The sequence below is a fragment of the Salmo salar genome, chromosome 17 (genome assembly GCF_965601325.2).
Source record: "Salmo salar chromosome 17, fSalSal1, whole genome shotgun sequence".
Lineage (NCBI taxonomy): Eukaryota > Metazoa > Chordata > Actinopteri > Salmoniformes > Salmonidae > Salmo > Salmo salar.
Genome location: NC_138307.1, coordinates 977,873 through 999,215, shown reverse-complemented (window position 1 = coordinate 999,215; position 21,343 = coordinate 977,873). Strand labels below are relative to the sequence as shown.

The window sequence follows — 21,343 nt, the reverse complement described above, 5'->3', positions numbered from 1 at the left end:
GAATTTTCATCTATAGAAATTACATAGAAATATAAATTACAGCACTTTTGGTACATAGCCCATTTTAGGCAACCAAAAGTATTTGGACAAATTCACTTATTTGAGTAGTCAAAAACTTCATATTTGGTCCCATAATTCCTAGCATGCAATGACTATAACAAGCTTGTGACATTACAAACTTGTTGGATGCATTTGCAGTTTTTGGTTGTTTTTCAGATTATTTTGTGTCCAATAGAAATGAATGGTAAATTATGTACTGTGTCATTTGAGTCACTTTTATTGTAAATAAGAATAGAATATCTTTCTGAACACTTATGCATTAATGTGGATGCTACCATGATTACGGATAATCCTGAATGAATTGTGAAAAATTACGATTGAGAAAGTTTGAGGCATAAATATCATACCCCCAAGAAATGCCATTACCAACAACAGGAGAGGTTTGCATTTTTAGGGGGAATGATATTTATGCCTCCAACTTGCTCACTCATCAATATTCAAGATTCTTTCAGGATTATCTGTAATCATGGTAGCATCTACATTAACGCAGAAGTGTTCAGAAACATTCTTTTCTTATTTACAATAAAAGTGACTCCAAAATGACAATACATTATAGACCATTCATTTCTATTGGGCACAAAACTTGAAACAAGTAAAACAAAACTGCAAAGGCATCCAACAAGAGTCACAAGATTGATTTGGTGCTAGGAATATGGGACCAAACACTAAACTTTTGAATACTTTAATACACAAGTGAATTTGTCCAAATACTTTTGGTTCCCTAAAATGGGGAAGGTGGGGAGGGGGGGCACGTACAAAATCACCAAAAAAGTCTGTCTAAATACGTTGACCTCACTCTATAGAAAGCACTAACAGCCCAAGCCTTCCAGGTTACAGATTCTATAAAACAATCATGATTAGACCGTCTTCCCTGAAGGGAAAAGGCAGAAAGGAAATTGAGTGATCTTGATAGTGTCCTCTGTATACATAGCCTGTTAAAGCTACCATGGGACAAACAGAAAAAGACTGCCAAGATTGATCGTGTATCACAAGAGGCCACTAGTACACACCATAGCAACTCAAGGAGTGAGTTTAGTGTTGTATTATTCTCAAAAAAATCACCTTTAATTCGGGCCTCCCGAGTGGCGCAGCGGTCTAAGGCGCTGCATCGCAGTGCTAGAGGCTTTACTACAGACCCGGGTTCATTCCCGGGCTGTGCCACAACCGGCTGTGGCCGGCAGTCCCATAGGACTTCGCACAATTGGCCCAGCATCGTCCGGTGGGACTTTACTTGGCTCATCGCGCTCTAGCGACTCCTTGGTGCGCCTGGCTTCCGGGTTAAGCTGGCGGGTCATGTTTCGGAGGACGCATGACTCCACCTTATCAGTCTGTATTGAGGCGGGTTGATTATGTCCAGGTTCTTCAAAAAGAGCCTGCATTGGGATGATTATAGGCATTTAATTACATAGAGAGAGAACAGTGGGAGGAAGGTGACCATTAGATAACTTCAGTGGTGTAAAACAAAACAAAAAAGAATTGCATACATCCATTTGAGGCTGAATCCTGAGATGTTGCATCTATATGCAGACCATGACAGTAGGCACTAAACCAAAGAGGAGCCTTATGCCATGATGATTTTATATGTTGCTAGTCATTTGTTTGAAAACCACTCTGTTCGTGATCCAGTTGAAATTCATCACCAAAGCGGGAACAGAAAAGCTAAACATTTCGTTTTTTGGGATGGATTGCCCAATTCTGAGGACGCCCTGTGTTAGTTTCGTCTCAATATATACTGAAATTATAGCTAAAGGAGTCCAGAACTGTGGTGACAACAAAGCACCTCGCTCCTGTAAGTCACAGCATTTTCACTTGGTCTGCAAACCCCATCACCCCCACATAAGGGGTAAAGAATAAAATGACCAATTCATTACCAGGGGCTCCTCTACCCCGACCACACAGTCTTGACAGTGATACATGAGGTGCTCTCACAGCACATACTGTCATTAGTCACAAAGGAGGACGCCTTGCATGATGCTGGTACACACACACACTTTACACACCACCAAAAACAACCAATAACATGACCCCCTAAATTCCATGCCAAATTCTAATCTAAATGATTAAAATGAGGGAACAATTTCCTCATTATTGAAATAGATGATTTTGTTTGAAACTGGTATGAATTTTCAAAATAAATAGCAAATGAGAGGTTAGTCAGGTTACTTATCCTCACCATTGAATAAACTGAAAACAAATGTATTATACAAAGACAGTCTGCTGTCCACACTTAGAGAACAATCTGTTCTTCTCCTGCACCGACTACAGCTGCCCCCACTGTCCCATTATGGTTTTATCTGTGCTTTCCTTCCTACTGCAGGATAATTCTAAATGAGATGGAATGGCTTAGCCTGGGAGTCAGAAGTGATGGAGTTTTACGAGGCTCTCAGAGCCAGCAAAATGCCTTTGCGTTGAGAGAAACTTTGATGGGGCACTGCACTCCATCAGCACCCTGGCTCATTAGCATTAAAGCACCATGGTGGCTATGTATCTACACTTCATAGCAGCTCCACTCCCCCTCCTCGAAGGACCAACAGTGGCCAGTCCCAAGCTCAATCAAAACTGCAGCAGCTGTCATGAGTAGGGCTGTGGCGGTTATTACATTTTGTCAGACGGTTATTTTCATGGAAAAGACTGCCAGTCTCGTCTCACGATAAGTGACTGTTAATGAACATAAACACGTTTAGCATCTGCAGGCCACACCATCCAAATCAATTGAACATACACCATCACAATAAATCCATTATTTATTTTAAGCAAGTCCTCAAAAACATAAAGAAAATGCATTTCAGGAGAAGAGAATGAGTTTGCCTACTGTATGTTATCAGGCAATGTGCCATGCCATAGGCTTGCTCATTTAGCAGACAAGATATGCTTATAAGTCCCATGCCATTATTTTATATTATATGATTTTATAGTAAGAAGAATATAATTTAACTTAGCTGAATAAAATAGAAAGGATATTTCCCCCATTCTGGAGCGAGAGTGCGCATATGAAGTGGCTAAAGTATGTTGAGCGTAAAAGTGATCATTTGAAACTGGTCCTTACCCTAGGTTAGTTATTTGGAAACTTTAGTTGTGAATGATACAAACCTTAGAAAACAAAAGAATATGGACACCTGCTCGTCGAACATCTCATTCCAAAATCATGGGCATTATATGAATTAGGTCAAATGGACCAAGGAGTGTGCCTGTCTGCACGTAAGTAAAAAATTAAATTGTGCTGTCTAGTTTGCTTAATATTGGAATTTGATGTGATGTGTACGTGCACGTGAGTATGAGGTGTGTGAGATTACTAGGTGATGCACACAAGCTGACTGCTGGTGATGGCTGTTCAACCGACTGATGGCCAATTATAGATGCAGTTTTTTAGTCTCGGTTTTAAATGCACCTGTACTGTCTCCATCTGTCTGACAATAGACGGGTGAACAGTATGTGGCTCACCTGGCTGATGCCCTTGATGATCCTCTTGGTCTTCCTTTGACACCGGGTGCTATAGTCCTGGAGGGCAGGCAGCATGGCCCTGGTGATGCATAGGGCTGTCCACACCTACCCTTTGGACAGCCATGCAGTTGAGGGCGGAGCAGTTGCCGGACAAGGCGTTGATGCAGCCTGGCATAATGCTCTCAATGCTGCCTATCCAGAAGTTTGTTAGGGTCTCGGGGGCCATGCAGATTTTCTTCAGCTACCTGAGGTTTTAGAGGCGCTGTTGCACCTTATTCACCACAATGTTGGTGTGGCGAGACAATTTCAGGTCCTCTATGATGTGCACGCCAATTAACTAGAGGCTTTCGAACCTATCCACTGCGGCCCCATCGATGAGGATGGGGGCGTGCTCCCTCTTTCATCTCCTGTATTCCATAATAAGCTCCTTTGTTTTGTTGAGGGAGAGGTTATTTTCCTAGCACCACTCCACCAGGGCTCTAACCTCCTCCCTGTAAGCTGTCTCGTCGTTGTTGGTAATCAGGCCTACCACTGTCAAGTTGACAGCAAACTTGATGATCGAGTTGCCACACAGTCAGGGGTGAAAAGGGAGTACAGGAGGGGGCTAAGCACACACCCCTGGGGCGGGGGGAATTTATATTTAATATACATCCCCATTAAGCTGCTGCACTCTTCATGGGGTCCAGAAAAATGTTATTCAGTTAGGGCACTATGACTACTGCTCAGCTTTTAACACCAGACAGCATAGGTATTATTCTTGTCCAGGTGGGATAGGGCAGTGTGCAGTCCAACGCCGATTGCGTCGTCCTTAGAAATGTTGCAAATTGTAGTCTGTCAATGGTGTCGGTTAAGGTGGAGGTGATATGGTCCTTGACTAGTCTTTCAAAGCACTTCATGATGACAGAAGTGAGTGCTACGGGGCGATAGTCATTTAGTGCAGTTGCCTTGGCTTGCTTGGGTACAGGAACAATGGTGGCCCTGTTGAAGTGCAAATGACAGACTGGGATGGTGAGATCTGAAAATGTCAGTAAACACTCCAGCCAGTTGGTCTGTGCAGGCCGGCAGCCTTGCGAGGGTTAACAAGCTTGAAGATCCTACTCACGTCACCTACAGAGATTGGAAGCCCGCAGTCCTCATAAGCAGTGGAGGCACATGTCAGTGGGTCAGTGTTGTTTTCCTAAAAAAACTGGCAAAAAAGGTGTTAACGGGTCTGGAAGTGAGACATCAGAGTCCGCAACGTGGCTGGTTTTCCCTTTATAAATCAGTGACTGTTTGAAGTCACTTCACTTAGTCCCTGTAAGTCAACTTCACTTAGTCCCTGTAACGTCTTTCTGCCTCTGTTAATATTCGTCTATGTTTCCAGTCCCTTTACTGTGGATAAATGTGGTGGTTCACACTTTCAGTTGTGTGAATGCTGCCATCTATCCACCGTTTTTAGTTTGCTTATGTTCTAATGTCCTTAAATGTATTTTGTGAAAGTCACGGAGTACAGAAGGGGGCTGAGTACACACACCTCGGAATATGCTATTTCCATTTTGTCCACACCCATGCTTATATCCCACCCGCTTTAGAAGTTCAGAACAAGAAAGTGTGGGCTATATCGAATTAATGACACTCAAATGTAAAATCATTCAAACTATGGATTTATATCAGCCTAATTGAGGTGTAGATTACATCACACATTCTAGTGTTCAAACTTGTAACATGGCTGCATGAGATATCTAAAAAAAAAAATACAAAAAAAAATGTCTGAGGTCACTTTATTTTAAGAATGTGAAATGTCAGAATAATAGTAGAGAGAATGCGTTATTTCAGCTTTTATTACTTTCATCACATTCCCAGTGGATCTGAAGTTTACATACACTCAATTAGTATTTGGTAGAAATGCCTTAAAATGGTTTAACTTGGGTCAAACGTTTTGGATTAGCCTTCCACAAGCTTCCCACAATAAGTTGGGTGAATTTTGGCCCATTCCTCATGACATAGCTGGTGTAACTGAGTCAGGTTTGTAGGCCTCCTTACTTATTTCCCTCATTAAAATGCAAATCATTTTATAACATTTTTGACATGCGTTTTTCAGTATTCTTTTGTTGTTATTCTGTCTCTCACTGTTCAAATAAACCTACCATTAAAATTATAGACTGATCATTTCTTTGTCAGTGGGCAAACATACAAAATCAGCAGGGGATCAAATATACTGCTGAAAAAAATAAAGGGAACACTTAAACAACACAATGTAACTCCAAGTCAATCACACTTCTGTGAAATCAAACTGTCCACTTAGGAAGCAACACTGATTGACAATAAATTTCACATGCTGTTGTGCAAATGGAATAGACAACAGGTGGAAATTATAGGCAATTAGCAAGACACCCCCAATAAAGGAGTGGTTCTGCAGGTGGTGACCACAGACCACTTCTCAGTTCCTATGCTTCCTGGCTGATGTTTTGGTCACTTTTGAATGCTGGCGGTGCTTTCACTCTAGTGGTAGCATGACACGGAGTCTACAACCCACACACGTGGCTCAGGTAGTGCAGCTCATCCAGGATGGCACATCAATGTGAGCTGTGGCAAGACGGTTTGCTGTGTCTGTCAGCGTAGTGTCCAGAGCATGGAGGCGCTACCAGGAGACAGGCCAGTACATCAGGAGACGTGGAGGAGGCCGTAGGAGGGCAACAACCCAGCAGCAGGACCACTACCTCCGCCTTTGTGCAAGGAGGAGCACTGCCAGAGCCCTGCAAAATGACCTCCAGCAGGCCACAAATGTGCATGTGTCTGCTCAAACGGTCAGAAACAGACTCCATGAGGGTGGTATGAGGGCCCGACGTCCACAGGTGGGGGTTGTGCTTACAGCCCAACACCGTGCAGGACGTTTGGCATTTGCCAGAGAACACCAAGATTGGCAAATTCGCCACTGGTGCCCTGTGCTCTTCACAGATGAAAGTAGGTTCACACTGAGCACGTGACAGACGTGACAGAGTCTGGAGACGCCGTGGAGAACGTTCTGCTGCCTGCAACATCCTCCAGCATGACCGGTTTGGCGGTGGGTCAGTCATGGTGTGGGGTGGCATTTCTTTGGGGGGCCGCACAGCCCTCCATGTGCCCCCCAGAGGTAGCCTGACTGCCATTAGGTACCGAGATGAGATCCTCAGACCCCTTGTGAGACCATATGCTGGTGCGGTTGGCCCTGGGTTCCTCCTAATGCAAGACAATGCTAGACCTCATGTGGCTGGAGTGTGTCAGCAGTTCCTGCAAGAGAAAGGCATTGATGCTATGGACTGGCCCGCCCGTTCCCCAGACCTGAATCCAATTGAGCACATCTGGGACATCATGTCTCGCTCCATCCACCAACGCCACGTTGCACCACAGACTGTCCAGGAGTTGGCAGATGCTTTAGTCCAGGTCTGGGAGGAGATCCCTCAGGAGACCATCCACCACCTCATCAGGAGCATGCCCAGGCGTTGTAGGGAGGTCATACAGGCACGTGGAGGCCACACACACTACTGAGCCTCATTTTGACTTGTTTTAAGGACATTACATCAAAGTTGGATCAGCCTGTAGTGTGGTTTTCCACTTAAATTTTGACTGTGACTCCAAATCCAGACCTCCATGGGTTGATAAATTGGATTTCCATTGATTATTTTTGTGTGATTTTGTTGTCAGCACATTCAACTATGTAAACAAAAAAGTACTTAAGATTATTTCATTCATTCAGATCTAGGATGTGTTATTTTAGTGTTCCCTTTATTTTTTTGAGCAGTGTACTTTTTTCCCTCACTGTATGTGAAGGAGATGTCTCATGCAGCGCAACACAAGTGGTCACACAAGATACTGACTGGTTTTCTGATCCACGCCCCTACCTTTTTTTTTTAAAGACATCTGTGATATCCATAGATTAGGGCCTAATTTATTTGAATGTTTTCCTTATATGAACTGTAAACCAGAAATTGTTGCATTTATATTTTTTTTCAGTATAATTGCCCCATTACACTCAATAACTGATTGTGCCACCTATGGCTACAATGACTGTAACCAAATCCTTCCTGTAGTTGATGATCAGTCTCTCACATCGCATTGGAGGAATTTTGGCCAGCTCTTGCATCCAGGACTGCTTTAACCTGTTGGGGATAGGGGGCAGTATTTGCACGGCCGGATAAAAAAACGTACCCGATTTAATCTGGTTACTACTCCTGCCCAGTAAATATGCATATAATTGTTTGATTTGGATAGAAAACACCCTACAGTTTCTAAAACTGTTTGAATGGTGTCTGTGAGTATAAAAGAACTCATTTGGCAGGCCAAAACCTGAGAAGATTCCAAACAGGAAGCGCTCTCTCTGACTACTTCTTGGCCTTCTTGATCATCTCTAACCAAAACAGGGGATCTCTGGCATAACGTGACATTTTCTAACGCTCCCATAGGCTCTCAGAAGGCGCCAGAACGATGAATGGTGACTTTGCAGGCCATGGCTGAAAAACAGTAGTGCATTTGGATAGAGGTCGATCTGAGAACAATGAGACTGAGGCGCATGCACGAGCCGACACCATGTTTGAATTTTTTCGTCTTCGAACGAAAACAGGGTTTCCCGGTCGGAATATTATCGCTTTTTTACGAGAAAAATCGCATAAAAATTGATTTTAAACAGCGTTTGACATGCTTCGAAGTACGGTAATGGAATATTTAGAATTTTTTTTGTCAGAAAACGCGCCGGGCGCGTCACCCTTCTTTACCCTTCGGATAGTGTCTTGAACGCACGAACAAAACGCCGCTATTTGGATATAACTATGGATTATTTGGAACCAAACCAACATTTGTTATTGAAGTACAAGTCCTGGGAGTGCATTCTGACGAAGAACAGCAAAGGTAATCCAATTTTTCTAATAGTAAATCTGAGTTTGGTGAGTGCCAAACTTGGTGGGTGTCAAAATAGCTAGCCTGTGATGGCCGGGCTATCTACTCAGAATATTGCAAAATGTGCTTTCACCGAAAAGCTATTTTAAAATCGGACATAGCGATTGCATAAAGGAGTTCTGTATCTATAATTCTTAAAATAATGTTTTTTGTGAACGTTTATCGTGAGTAATTTAGTAAATTCACCGGAAGTGTTCGGTGGGAATGCTAGTCACGTGCTAGTCACATGCTAATGTAAAAAGTTGTTTTTTGATATAAATATGAACTTGATTGAACAAAACATGCATGTATTGTATAACATAATGTCCTAGGAGTGTCATCTGATGAAGATCATCAAAGGTTAGTGCTGCATTTAGCTGTGGTTTTGGTTTTTGTGACATATGCTTGCTTTGAAAATGGGTGTCTGATTATTTCTGGCTGGGTACTCTGCTGACATAATCTAATGTTTTGCTTTCATTGTAAAGCCTTTTTGAAATCGGACAGTGTGGTTAGATTAACGAGAGTCTTGTCTTTAAAATGGTGTAAAATAGTCATATGTTTGAGAAATTGAAGTAATAGCATTTCTAAGGTATTTGAATATCGCGCCACGGGATTCCACTGGCTGTTGAGTAGGTGGGACTAACTCAGCGACATTTGTGGGTTTTCAAGCATGAACTGCTCGTTTCAAGTCCTGTCACAATATCTCAATTGGGATTAGATCTCCACTTGGACTAGGCCATTCCAAAACTTAAAATGTGTTACTTTTTAACCATTTTCATGTAGACTTGATTGTGTGTTTTGGATCATTGTCTTGCTGCATGACCCAGCTGTGCTTCAGCTTCAGTTCACAGACTGATGCCCTGACATTCTCCTGCAGAATTCTCTGATACAGAGGATAATTCATGATGTCTTCTATTAACCTCTGACATCTAGACGTTCCGCTAGCGGAACACCTGCTCCAATATCCAATGATAGGCGTGGCGCGAATTACAAATTCCACAAAAATACAAAAACTTCAATTTTTCAAACATATGACTATTTTACACTATTTTAAAGACAAGACTCTCCTTTATCTAACCACACTGTCCGATATCAAAAAGGCTTTACAACGAAAGCAAAACATTAGATTATGTCAGCAGAGTACCCTGCCAAAAATAATCAGACACCCATTTTTCAAGCTAGCATATAATGTCACAAAAAACAAAACCACAGCTAAATGCAGCACTAACCTTTGATGATCTTCATCAGATGACACGCCTAGGACATTATGTTATACAATACATGCATGTTTTGTTCAATCAAGTTCATATTTATATCAAAAAACAGCTTTTTACATTAGCATGTGACGTTCAGAACTAGCATTCCCACCCAACACTTCCGGTGAATTTACTAAATTACTCACGATAAACGTTCACAAAAAACATAATTATTTTAAGAATTATAGATACAGAACTCCTTTATGCACTCGCTATGTCCGATTTTAAAATAGCTTTTCAGTGAAAGCACATTTTGCAATATTCTGAGTAGATAGCACGCCATCACAGGCTAGCTATTTTGACACCCACCAAGTTTGACCCTCACCAAACTCCGATTTACTATTAGAAAAGTTTGATTACCTTTCCTGTTCTTCGTCAGAATGCACTCCCAGGACTTCTACTTCAATAACAAATGTTGGTTTGGTTCAAAATAATCCATAGTTATATCCAAATAGCGGCGTTTTGTTCGTGCGTTCAAGACATTACCCAAGGGTGACGAAGGGTTACGCGCCCGACGCATTTCATGCCAAAAAAATTCTAAATATTCCATTACCGTACTTCGAAGCATGTCAACCGCTGTTTAACCTCTCTGGGCTAGGCGGGACGAATTCGTCCCACCTACGTAACAGCCAGTTGAATCCTGTGGCGCGATTTTTAAAACCTTTGAAATGCTATTACTTCAATTTCTCAAACATATGACTATTTTACAGCTATTTAAAGACAAGACTCTCGTTAATCTAACAACACTGTCCGATTTCAAAAAGGCTTTACAACGAAAGCAAAACATTAGATTATGTCAGCAGAGTACCAAGCCAGAAATAATCAGACACCCATTTTTCAAGCTAGCATATAATGTCACAAAACCCAGAAGACAGCTAAATGCAGCACTAACCTTTGATGATCTTCATCAGATGACAACCCTAGGACATTATGTTATACAATACATGCATGTTTTGTTCAATCAAGTTCATATTTATATCAAAAAACAGCTTTTTACATTAGCATGTGACGTTCAGAACTAGCATACCCCCCGCAAACTTCCGGGGAATTCGCTAACAATTTACTAAATTACTCACGATAAACGTTCACAAAAAGCATAACAATTATTTTAAGAATTATAGATACAGAACACCTCTATGCACTCGATATGTCCGATTTTAAAATAGCTTTTTGGTGAAAGCACATTTTGCAATATTCTAAGTACATAGCCCAGGCATCACGGGCTAGCTATTTAGACACCCGGCAAGTTTAGCACTCACCAATATCAGCTTTACTATTATAAAAGTTTGATTACCTTTTGTTGTCTTCGTCAGAATGCACTCCCAGGACTGCTACTTCAATAACAAATGATGGTTTGGTCCAAAATAATCCATCGTTATATCCGAATAGCTCGTGCGTCCCAGACACTATCTGAAATGGTAAATCAGGGTCGTGCGCATGGCGCAATTCGTGACAAAAAAACCTAAATATTCCATTACCGTACTTCGAAGCATGTCAACCGCTGTTTAAAATCAATTTTTATGCCATTTTTCTCGTAAAAAAGCGATAATATTCCGACCGGGAATGTCCATTTAGCTAAACAGAGGAAAGAAAACACAGCTTTCGGTCGACGCGGGCACGAGCCTGAGTCTCACAGTACTGTAACCAGCCACTACCCAAACGCGGTACTTTTTTTCAGCCAGAGCCTGCAAAGCCACGATTCCGATTTTTGCCGCCTTCTGAGAACCTATGGCAGCCGTAGGAAGTGTCACGGGACAGCTAAGATCCTCACTCTTCAATAAACAGAGACAAGAAGAACGACACCTTGTCAGACAGGCCACTTCCTGTAAAGGAATCTCTCAGGTTTTTGCCTGCCATATGAGTTCTGTTATACTCACAGACACCATTCAAACAGTTTTAGAAACTTTAGGGTGTTTTCTATCCATATGTAATAAGTATATGCATATTCTAGTTACTGGGTAGGAGTGGTAACCAGATTAAATCGGGTACGTTTTTTATCCGGCGGTGTAAATACTGCCCCCTAGCCCTAACAGGTTAAAATCAATTTTTATGCTATTTTTCTCATAAAAAAGCGATAATATTCCGACCGGGAGTCGTTGTTTACGTTCAAAGACGAAAGAATAAAAACATGGGGTCGCCTCGTGCACGCGCCTCAGTCTCATAGTACTCTGACCGACCACTATCCAAACGCGCTAATGTTTTTCAGCCAGGGCCTGCATAGCCACGATTCAGCTTTTTGCCGCCTTCTGAGAGCCTATGGGAGCCGTAGGAAGTGTCACGTAACAGCAGAGATCCCTTGTTTTGGATAGAGATGATCAAGAAGGCCAAGAAATGGTCAGACAGGGTACTTCCTGTACAGAATCTTCTCAGGTTTTGGCCTGCCAAATGAGTTCTGTTATACTCACAGACACCATTCAAACAGTTTTAGAAACTTTGGAGTGTTTTCTACCCAAAGCTAATAATTATATGCATATTCTAGTTTCTGGGCAGGAGTAATAATCAGATTAAATCGGGTACGTTTTTTATCCGGCCGTGAAAATACTGCCCCTTATCCTTACAGGTTAAGGCAAGTCGTCCTAGTCCTGAGGCAGTAAAGCAACCCCAAACCGTCACACTACCACAACCATGCTTGGCCGTTGGTATAAGATTCTTACTGTGGAATGCAGTGTTGGTTTGCGCGAGGGATAAATAGGATAAATTTCACCACTTTTGACTCATCTGTCCATAGAACATTCTTCCAAGAGTTTTGATGATCATCCAGGTGCTTTTTGGCAAAATGTCAACTTTTTGGACGAGAATTGCATTTTTATTTTTGTTTAGTTTGTGTGTACATGCGGTGCCTTCGGGAAAGTATTCAGACCCCTTGACTTTTTCCACATCTTGTTATGTTACAGCCTTATTCTAAAATTGATGAAATAGTTGTTTTTTCCTAAATCTACACACAATACCCTATAATGACAAAGCAAAAAAAGGTTTCAACATTTTCACAAATTTATAAAAAAACAAAAACAGAAATGTTACACTTACATAAGTATTCAGTCCCTTTACTCAGTATCTTGTTTCTCATGGTATGAGAGTCCTTTAGGTGCCTTTTGGCAAACTCCAAGTGGCGGTCATGTGCCTTTTACTAAGGAGTGGCTTCTGTCTGGGCACTACCATAAAGGCCTGATTGGTGGGGTGCAGCAGAGATGGTTGTCCTTCTGAAAGGTTCCATCTCCACAGAAGAATTCTGGAGCACAGTCAGAGTGACCATCTGGTTCTTGGTCACCTGACCAAGGCCCTTCTCCCCCAATTGCTCAGTTTGGCCGGCGGCCAGCTATAGGAAGAGTCTTAATGGTTCCAAACTTCTTCCATTTAAGAATGAAGGAGGCCACTGTGTTCTTGGGGACCTTCAATGCTGTAGACATTTTTTTGGTACTCTTCCCCAGATCTGTGCCTCGACACAAACCTGTCTCGGCGCTCTACGGACAATTCCTTCGACCTCATGGCTTGGTTTTTGCTCTGACATGCACGGTCAACTGTGGGACCTTACTTAGACAAGAGTGAGACTGTCCAAATAATGTAACCAGTTGAATGCATCTACAGGTGGACTACAATCAAGTTGTAGAAACATCAAGGATGGGTTTAGAAAAAGCCCATCATAGCACTGAGACTGCACTTGTGAAGGTGGTAAATGACCTTTTAATGGCATCAGACCAGGCTCTGCATCTGTCCTCGTGCTCCTAGACCTTAGTGCTGCTTTTACATTTACATTTAAGTCATTTAGCAGACGCTCTTATCCAGAGCGACTTACAAATTCACCTTATGATATCCACCTTTTGATACCATCGATCACCACATTCTTTTGGAGAGATTGGAAACCCAAATTGGTCTACACGGACAAGTTCTGGCCTGATTTAGATCTTATCTGTCGGAAAGATATCAGTTTGTCTTTGTGAATGGTTTGTCCTCTGACAAATCAACTGTAAATTTCGGTGTTCCTCAAGGTTCTGTTTTAGGACCACTATTGTTTTCACTATATATATTACCTCTTGGGGATGTCATTCGAAAACATAATGTTAACTTTCACTACTATGCGGATGACACACAGCTGTACATTTCAATGAAACATGGTGAAGCCCCAAAATTGCCCTCGCTAGAAGCCTGTGTTTCAGACATAAAGAAGTGGATGGCTGCAAACTTTCTACTTTTAAACTCAGACAAAACAGAGATGCTTGTTCTAGGTCCCAAGAAACAAAGAGATCTTCTGTTGAATCTGACAATTAATCTTGATGGTTGTACAGTCGTCTCAAATAAAACTGTGAAGGACCTCGGCATTACTCTGGACCGTGATCTCTTTTGACGAACATATCAAGACTGTTTCAAGGAAAGCTTTTTTCCATCTACGTAACATTGCAAAAATCAGACATTTTCTGTCCAAAAATGACACAGAAAAATTCATCCATGCTTTTGTAACTTCTAGGTTAGACTACTGCAATGCTCTACTTTCCGGCTACCTGGATAAAGCACTAAATAAAACTTCAGTTAGTGCAAAATATGGCTGCTAGAATCCTGACTAGAACCACATTTTTTTATCATATTACTCCAGTGCTAGCCTCCCTACACTGGCTTCCTGTTAACCTGTCTGGGCTAGGGGGCAGTATTTTCACGGCAGGATAAAAAACGTACCCGATTTAAACTGGTTACTACTCTTGCCCAGAAACGAGAATATGCATATTATTAGTAGATTTGGATAGAAAACACTAACGTTTCTAAAACTGTTTGAATGGTGTCTGTGAGTATAACAGAACTCATATGGCAGGCAAAAACCTGAGAAGATTCCAAGCAGGAAGTGGCCTGTCTGCGATTTTGAAGTTCTCCTTTTGCTTGTCTATCGAAACTACAGTATCCGTGGGGTTATGTTGCACTTTCTAAGGCTTCCATTGGCTCTCTAAACCCACCAGAAAGCGGATTGGGGCGTCTCCTGTCTCTGGGCAAAGTATAGTAACTCAGTTTGTCAGTGTTCTGCCTGAGGACAAAGGGAATGGAAATGCGCATTCACGAGACCTCGCCATTTTTTCTCTACCTTTTTGAATGAATACAGCATAGTCCAGTTGGAATACTATCGCTATTTTACGAGAAAAATACCATAAAAATTGATTTTAAACAGCGTTTGACAGGCTTCTAAGTACGGTAATGGAACATTTTGAAATTTTTTGTCTCGAAATGCGCTCGCGCGTTACCCTTTGGATAGTGACCTGAACGCACGAACAAAATGGGGATATTTGCACATAACTATGGATTATTTGGAACAAAAACAACATTTGTTGTGGAAGTAGCAGTCCTGGGAGTGCATTCTGACGAAGAACAGCAAAGGTAATCCAATTTTTCTAATAGTAATTCTGAGTTTAGGTTGCCCCGACGTTGGCGGGTGTGAAATTAGCTAGCCGTGATGGCTGAGCTATGTACTCAGAATATTGCAAAATGTGCTTTCGCCGAAAAGCTATTTTAAAATCTGACACCGCGATTGCATAAAGGAGTTCTGTATCTATAATTCTTAAAATAATTGTTATGTATTTTGTCAACGTTTATCATGAGTAATTTAGTAAATTCACCGGAGGTTTTGGGTGGGAATGCTAGTTCTGAACATCACATGCTAATGTAAAAAGCTGTTTATTGATATAAATATGAACTTGATTGAACAAAACATGCATGTATTGTATAACATAATGTCCTAGGAGTGTCATCTGATGAAGATCATCAAAAGGTTAGTGCTGCATTTAGCTGTATTTTTTGTGACATATATGCTTGCTTGAAAAATGGCTGTGTGGTTATTTGTGTCTATGTACTCTTAACATAATCTAATGTTTTGCTTTCGCTGTAAAGCCTTTTTGAAATCGGACAATGTGGTTAGATTAACGAGAGTGTTGTCTTTCAAATGGTGTAAAATAGTCGTATGTTTGAAATATTGAATTTATTGAATTTTTTAGGTATTTGTATTTCAAGCCACGCGATTCCACTGGCTGTTGAATAGAGTGGGACGCTAACGTCCCACCTAGCCCATAGAAGTTAAGGCAAGGGCTGATTTCAAGGTTTTACTGCTAATTTACAAAGCATTACATGGGCTTGCTCCTACCTATCTTTCCGATTTGGTCCTGCCGTACATACCTACATGTACGCTACGGTCACAAGACGCAGGCCTCCTAATTGTCCCTAGAATTTCTAAGCAAACAGCTGGAGGCAGGGCCTTCTCCTATAGAGCTCCATTTTTATGGTATAGTCTGCCTACCCATGTGAGAGACACAGACTCTGTCTCAACCTTTAAGTCTTCATTGAAGACTAATCTCTTCAGTAGGTCATATGATTGAGTGTAGTCTGGCCCAGGAGTGTGAAGGTGAACGGAAAGGCTCTGGAGCAACGAACCGCCCTTGCCGTCTCTGCCTGGCCGGTTCCCCCCTCTCCACTAGGATTCCCTGCCTCTAACCCTATTACAGGGGCTGAGTCACTAGCTTACTGGTGCTCTTCCATGCCGTCCCTAGGAGGGGTGCGTCACTTGAGTGGGTTGAGTTCCTGTCTGGGTTGGCGCCCCCCCTTGGGTTGTGCCGCGGCAGAGATCTTTGCGGGCTATACTCGGCCTTGTCTCAGGATGGTAAGTTGGTGGTTGAAAATATCCTTCTAGTGGTGTGGGGGCTGTGCTTTGGCAAAGTGGGTGGGGTTATATCCTGCCTGTTTTGCCCTGTCCGGGGGTATCATCGGATGGGGCCACAGTGTCTCCTGACCCCTCCTGTCTCAGCCTCCAGTATTTATGCTGCAGTAGTTTGTGTGTCGGGGGGCTAGGGTCAGTCTGTTATATCTGGAGTATTTCTCCTGTCTTATCCGGTGTCCTGTGTGAATTTAAGTTTGCTCTCTCTAATTCTCTCTCGGAGGAGGAGGACCTGAGCCCTAGGACCATGCCTCAGGACTACCTGGCATGATGACTCCTTGCTGTCCCCAGTCCACCTGGCCGTGTTGCTGCTCCAGTTTCAACTGTTCTGCCTGCGGCTATGGAACCCTGACCTGTTCACCGGACGTGCTACCTGTCCCAGACCTGTTGTTTTCAACTCTCTAGAGACAGCAGGAGCGGTAGAGATACTCTCAATGATCGGCTCTGAAAAGCCAACTGACATTTACTCCTGAGGTGCAGACTTGTTGCACCCTCGACAACTACTGTGATTATTATTATTTGACCATGCTCGTCATTTATGAACATTTGAACATCTTGGCCATGTTCTGTTATAATCTCCACCCGGCACAGCCAGAAGAGGACTGGCCACCTCTCATAGCCTGGTTCCTCTCTAGGTTCCTTCCTAGGTTTTGGCCTTTCTAGGGAGTTTTTCCTAGCCACCGTGCTTCTACACCTGCATTGCTTGCTGTTTGGGGTTTTAGGCTGGGTTTCTGTACAGCACTTTGATATATCAGCTGATGTAAGAAGGGCTATATAACTACATTTGATTTGATGATGAATGGAAACAGGATGCACCTGAACTCAATTTCGAGTCTCATAGCAAAGGGTCTGAATACTTATGTAAAAAGGTGTGTTTTTTTTTTTTTATATACATTTGCAAAGAAATAAAAACCTGTTTTTACGTTCTCATATTGTGGTATTGTGTGTAGATTGATGAGGGGAAAAAACAATTTAATATATATTTTAGAATAAGGCTGTAACGTAACAAAATGTGGAAAAAGTCAAGGGGTCTGAATACTTTCAGGACCAACCGTACACACCCACACGCCAGCAAATCCAGGTTCCATGAACCACAAAACGACAAAGTTCAGTTCAATAGTATGAAGTGTATTAAAAACAGATCTCTGGATGCATCTAAACATTCTCTGGATATCTTCTTTTGGTGAGCAACAAGAGCAGTGCTACCAACTTTCTGCACATTAGAATAGTAGAGCTGGAATTACTTGACATGGAAAACATTCACTTCTGCCTAGTTTTCACATTGCATTCATTTCAGCACCTGCTCCATTTGTTTGCTTTTCCAGTACAGTAAAAGGCTCACATTTTCAGGACAGAGAGTGTTCCTTACCCCTTTCTCCTCGTCACCCCGCTCTCCCTGTGGCGCAGGCCCATCAGGAACCTCCTGGCACACAGGCAAGTGTTTCTTCAGCGTGGGCTCCTTGTTGAGTGTTGTGTAGCCGATGTGCTCATAGATTGGGTTGATAGTCATCTTAGCGATGTACTCTGCTGCCTTGGTCTCGATGTAGAGCGTGATCAGCCCATCTGTCACAAGGTCGTGGATGGACTCAAAGCGCTTCTCCCCAACAAAGTGTTTCCCATCACGGTAGAGGCGGAAGTTCCTGGTTTGATTTCCAAAGCTGGGTTCAGGATATAGGGGGAAAGAGGAAATGGGAAGGGGGGAGGAAAATCAGTGAGAATCAGTTTCTATGGGTAGGAGAGTGTTTTTACATCGTCTCAAGTGGCGAGCATAAGGAGGAAAATCCTAGGATGAAGAGCCGACCTTAAAAGCATTAAAAAAAAAAAAAAAAATTTGCCTGCCTCTCCTTCCTCGTACCCTAGATCAGTGGAAAACCAAATTAAATAATTTTCACAAAAGCGCTAAAAAAGGTTTTTATATCCAGTAATGACTGCTAGATCAAATAATTTCTTCCCTGCACAGTGGTTATAAATAATGGAGACCTTTATTAGAGCTGATCAATACATTAAATGTATAGTGAATGAAAAAAATTCCTCATCTTACAAGAAAAAGGCCTCTCAGATGTGCATGCTGCAAAAGAGCCAACCATTACACTGTGTACGGACAGCAAATCCAATCACTGTGCACAACATGAGTCAGAACAATGCAAGGAATTCTTCATCATTGGGTAGATGCAAGAGACCAATATTTCAACCTTATCTGTCAATGAGAAATAAAGGGAGATAGTTGGCAAAGAGAAGAAAGTGCTTCTGTGTGAAAAGAAAAACACAAACCAGCACAAATAACTCAGGAGACATCTTAAACTAACTAGCTAAGAATCCTTACCCCAATACTAACCAGACGCAAAGTTCATTACCTAACCCTTCCAAATTCAGATCCAAGGATGCCTATAGTTGGACACCATTTTCCAGCCATCCTTACAAAGGTGATTATATTTAGGGAAAGCAATTACAGCAAAGAATCAGCAAAGGTGAGACACTTAAGCAGAAAGAAAAGAAAGCCTTCTGGTTTTTCTATCAGATATACAGGAGGAAGCAATGCGGTTTATTTGCATTTCAAAACCTCATTGCTTGTTTGGAAAACAATGCATTTTCACATGACAATTTCAAACGCTGCCCTAGTTTGTAAAAACACAAAATCAGAGATGAAAACATTCATCACCTCTGCTGATCTGCTTTAGCGAGACCAAATGAGATATGCGACAGAAAGGGTTTTTGAGGGAAGCCTCAGACTGGGGGATTATGGAAAAAACAAACACTTGACAGCCCTCTCACTGGCTTCAAGGACAGAGCCCAGACCTGGGAATACACTGTGCATTAGATTTACCACGCTAACGACATCTGCGACAGAGGAAGGTATACTCCTCTGTCGCAGAGGCAAACACATAAGCGAAGCAATGCACAGAGTGGCAGATTGACACTTGAAGCACAACTTGGCTGATCTCAAATACAAGAAATCAACAATTTCATCACAGCAGCTTCAAGGACAATTATCTGGATAAATAATTACATTTAGTCAGGCCCCAGTGCATAAGCAATACAGCACTTGACAGCTGAGAGAAGCTGATCAATGCTACTCATACAACCTATGTCCCTCAATGGAATTACATTTGAACTTTCAAGATAAAGAAGAACACACACACACTTTTTAGAACATTCTGTACTAGAAAACTCCCCTACATCATTCAATGTTTATTTTCCTGGTGATTCATATCATCAGTGTAGGACAGAAACTGACTCTCCCTTCCTAATGTTCTTAATGACCAAATTAAGAATAGTACGTTAATGTGTGTGAGCTCTTTAAAGCCATCTATGGAGTTTGATGTAGTTTTTGGGGTGTAACAGAGACACATACAAAGCTCTCCCTCACCCTCCATTTGGAAAATTTGACCATCATTCTTTCCTCCTGATTCCTGCTTACAAGCAAAAACTAAAACAGGAAGTACCAGTGACTCGCTCAATACGCTACAGAACTGTTTTGCTAGCGCAGACCGGAATATGTTTCGGGATTCATCCAATGGCATTGAGGAGTATATCACCTCAGTCACCTGCTTCATCAATAAATGCATCGACGACATCATCCCCACAGTGACCATACGTAAATATCCCAACCAGAAGCCATGGCAACAGCTGCATCGAGCTAAAGGCTAGAGCTGCCGCTTCAAGGAGTGGGACACTAATCTGGACGCTTATAAGAAGTCCCGCTACGCCCTATCAAACAGGCAAAGTGTCAATACAGGATTAAGATTGAATTCTACTAGACTGGTTCTGACGCTCGTCAGATTATGTGGCAGGGCTTGAAAACTATTACAGACTACAAAAGGGAAAACCAGCCGCGAGCTGCCCAGTGACGCGAGCCTACCAGACAAGTTAAATGCCTTTTATGCTCGCTTCGAGGCAAGCAACACTGAAGCATGCATAAGAGCACCAGCTGTTCCGGACGAAATGTCTGGGTAGACAATGTGAGCAAGACCTTTAAACAGGTCAACATTCACAAAACCACAGGGCCAGACAGATTACCAGGACATGTATTCAAAGCATGCGCAGAGCAACTGGCAAGTGTCTTCACTGACATTTTCAACCTCTCCCTGACAGAGTCTGTAATACCTGCATGTTTCAAGCAGACCACCATAGTCCCTGTGCCCAAGGAAGCGAAGGTAACCTGCCTAAGTGATTACCGCCCCGTAGCACTCATGTCGGTAGCCATGAAGTGCTTTGAAAGGCTGTTGATGTGAGCCATGACAAGCATCATCCCGGTGTCATGACTGTCCTGTGAAGATCACAAATGGGTCAGCTCAGCTTGGCAAGGACTGACAACCAACTGCCGGATTGACAGCTAACACCCGGTCATAAATTTAAGCAGGAGAACTCTCTCACGTGCTCTTTAGTATCAACCAAAGGAATGTCTTTGTTCACAGAAACTTTTTCCCGCCCAAAACTAACTTCCAAAAAGTGATAATGAAACAATATTTCTAACACAACAATGTGGGAAGTGGTCAGTGGGGAGATGTAGAAAACGAATGTCATATCCACATCACCAACGAACTATCATGGTCCAAACACACCAAGACAGTTGTGAAGAGGGCACGACAACACCTTTTCCCCATCAGGAGACTGAAAATATTTGGCATGGGTCCCCACATCCTCAAAAAGCTCTACAGCTGCACCATCGAGAGCATCCTGACCGGTTGCATCACCGCCTGGTATGGCAACTGCTTGGCATCTGACGCTACAGAGGGTGCTACAGAGGGTAGTGCGTACGGCCCAGTACATCACAAGGGCCAAGCTTCCTGCCATCCAGGATCTATATACTAGGAGGTATCAGAGGAAAGGCCAAAAAATTGTCGAAGACTCCAGCCACCCAAGTCAATGACTGTTCTCTCTGCTACCACATGGCAAGCAGTACCGGAGCACCAAGTCTAGGACCAAAAGGCTCCTTAACAATTTCTACCCCCAAGCCATAAGACTGCTGAACAATTAATCAAATGGCCACCCGGACTATTTACATTGATGCCCA

At 42.5% G+C, this 21,343-nt stretch overlaps 1 protein-coding gene across 3 annotated transcripts in view; it reads right to left on the bottom strand.

The window, feature by feature from the left end:
- LOC100196534 (N-chimaerin) overlaps nt 1–21,343 on the bottom strand; it is a 46,255-nt gene that overhangs the window by 12,517 nt on the left and 12,395 nt on the right. For all 3 annotated transcript variants that reach the window (XM_014151220.3, XM_014151218.3, XM_045698752.2), the window contains one exon: nt 17,699–17,987. In XM_014151220.3, the coding sequence (XP_014006695.1) occupies nt 17,699–17,987 (289 nt within the window). The remainder of the gene's footprint in view (nt 1–17,698; nt 17,988–21,343) is intronic.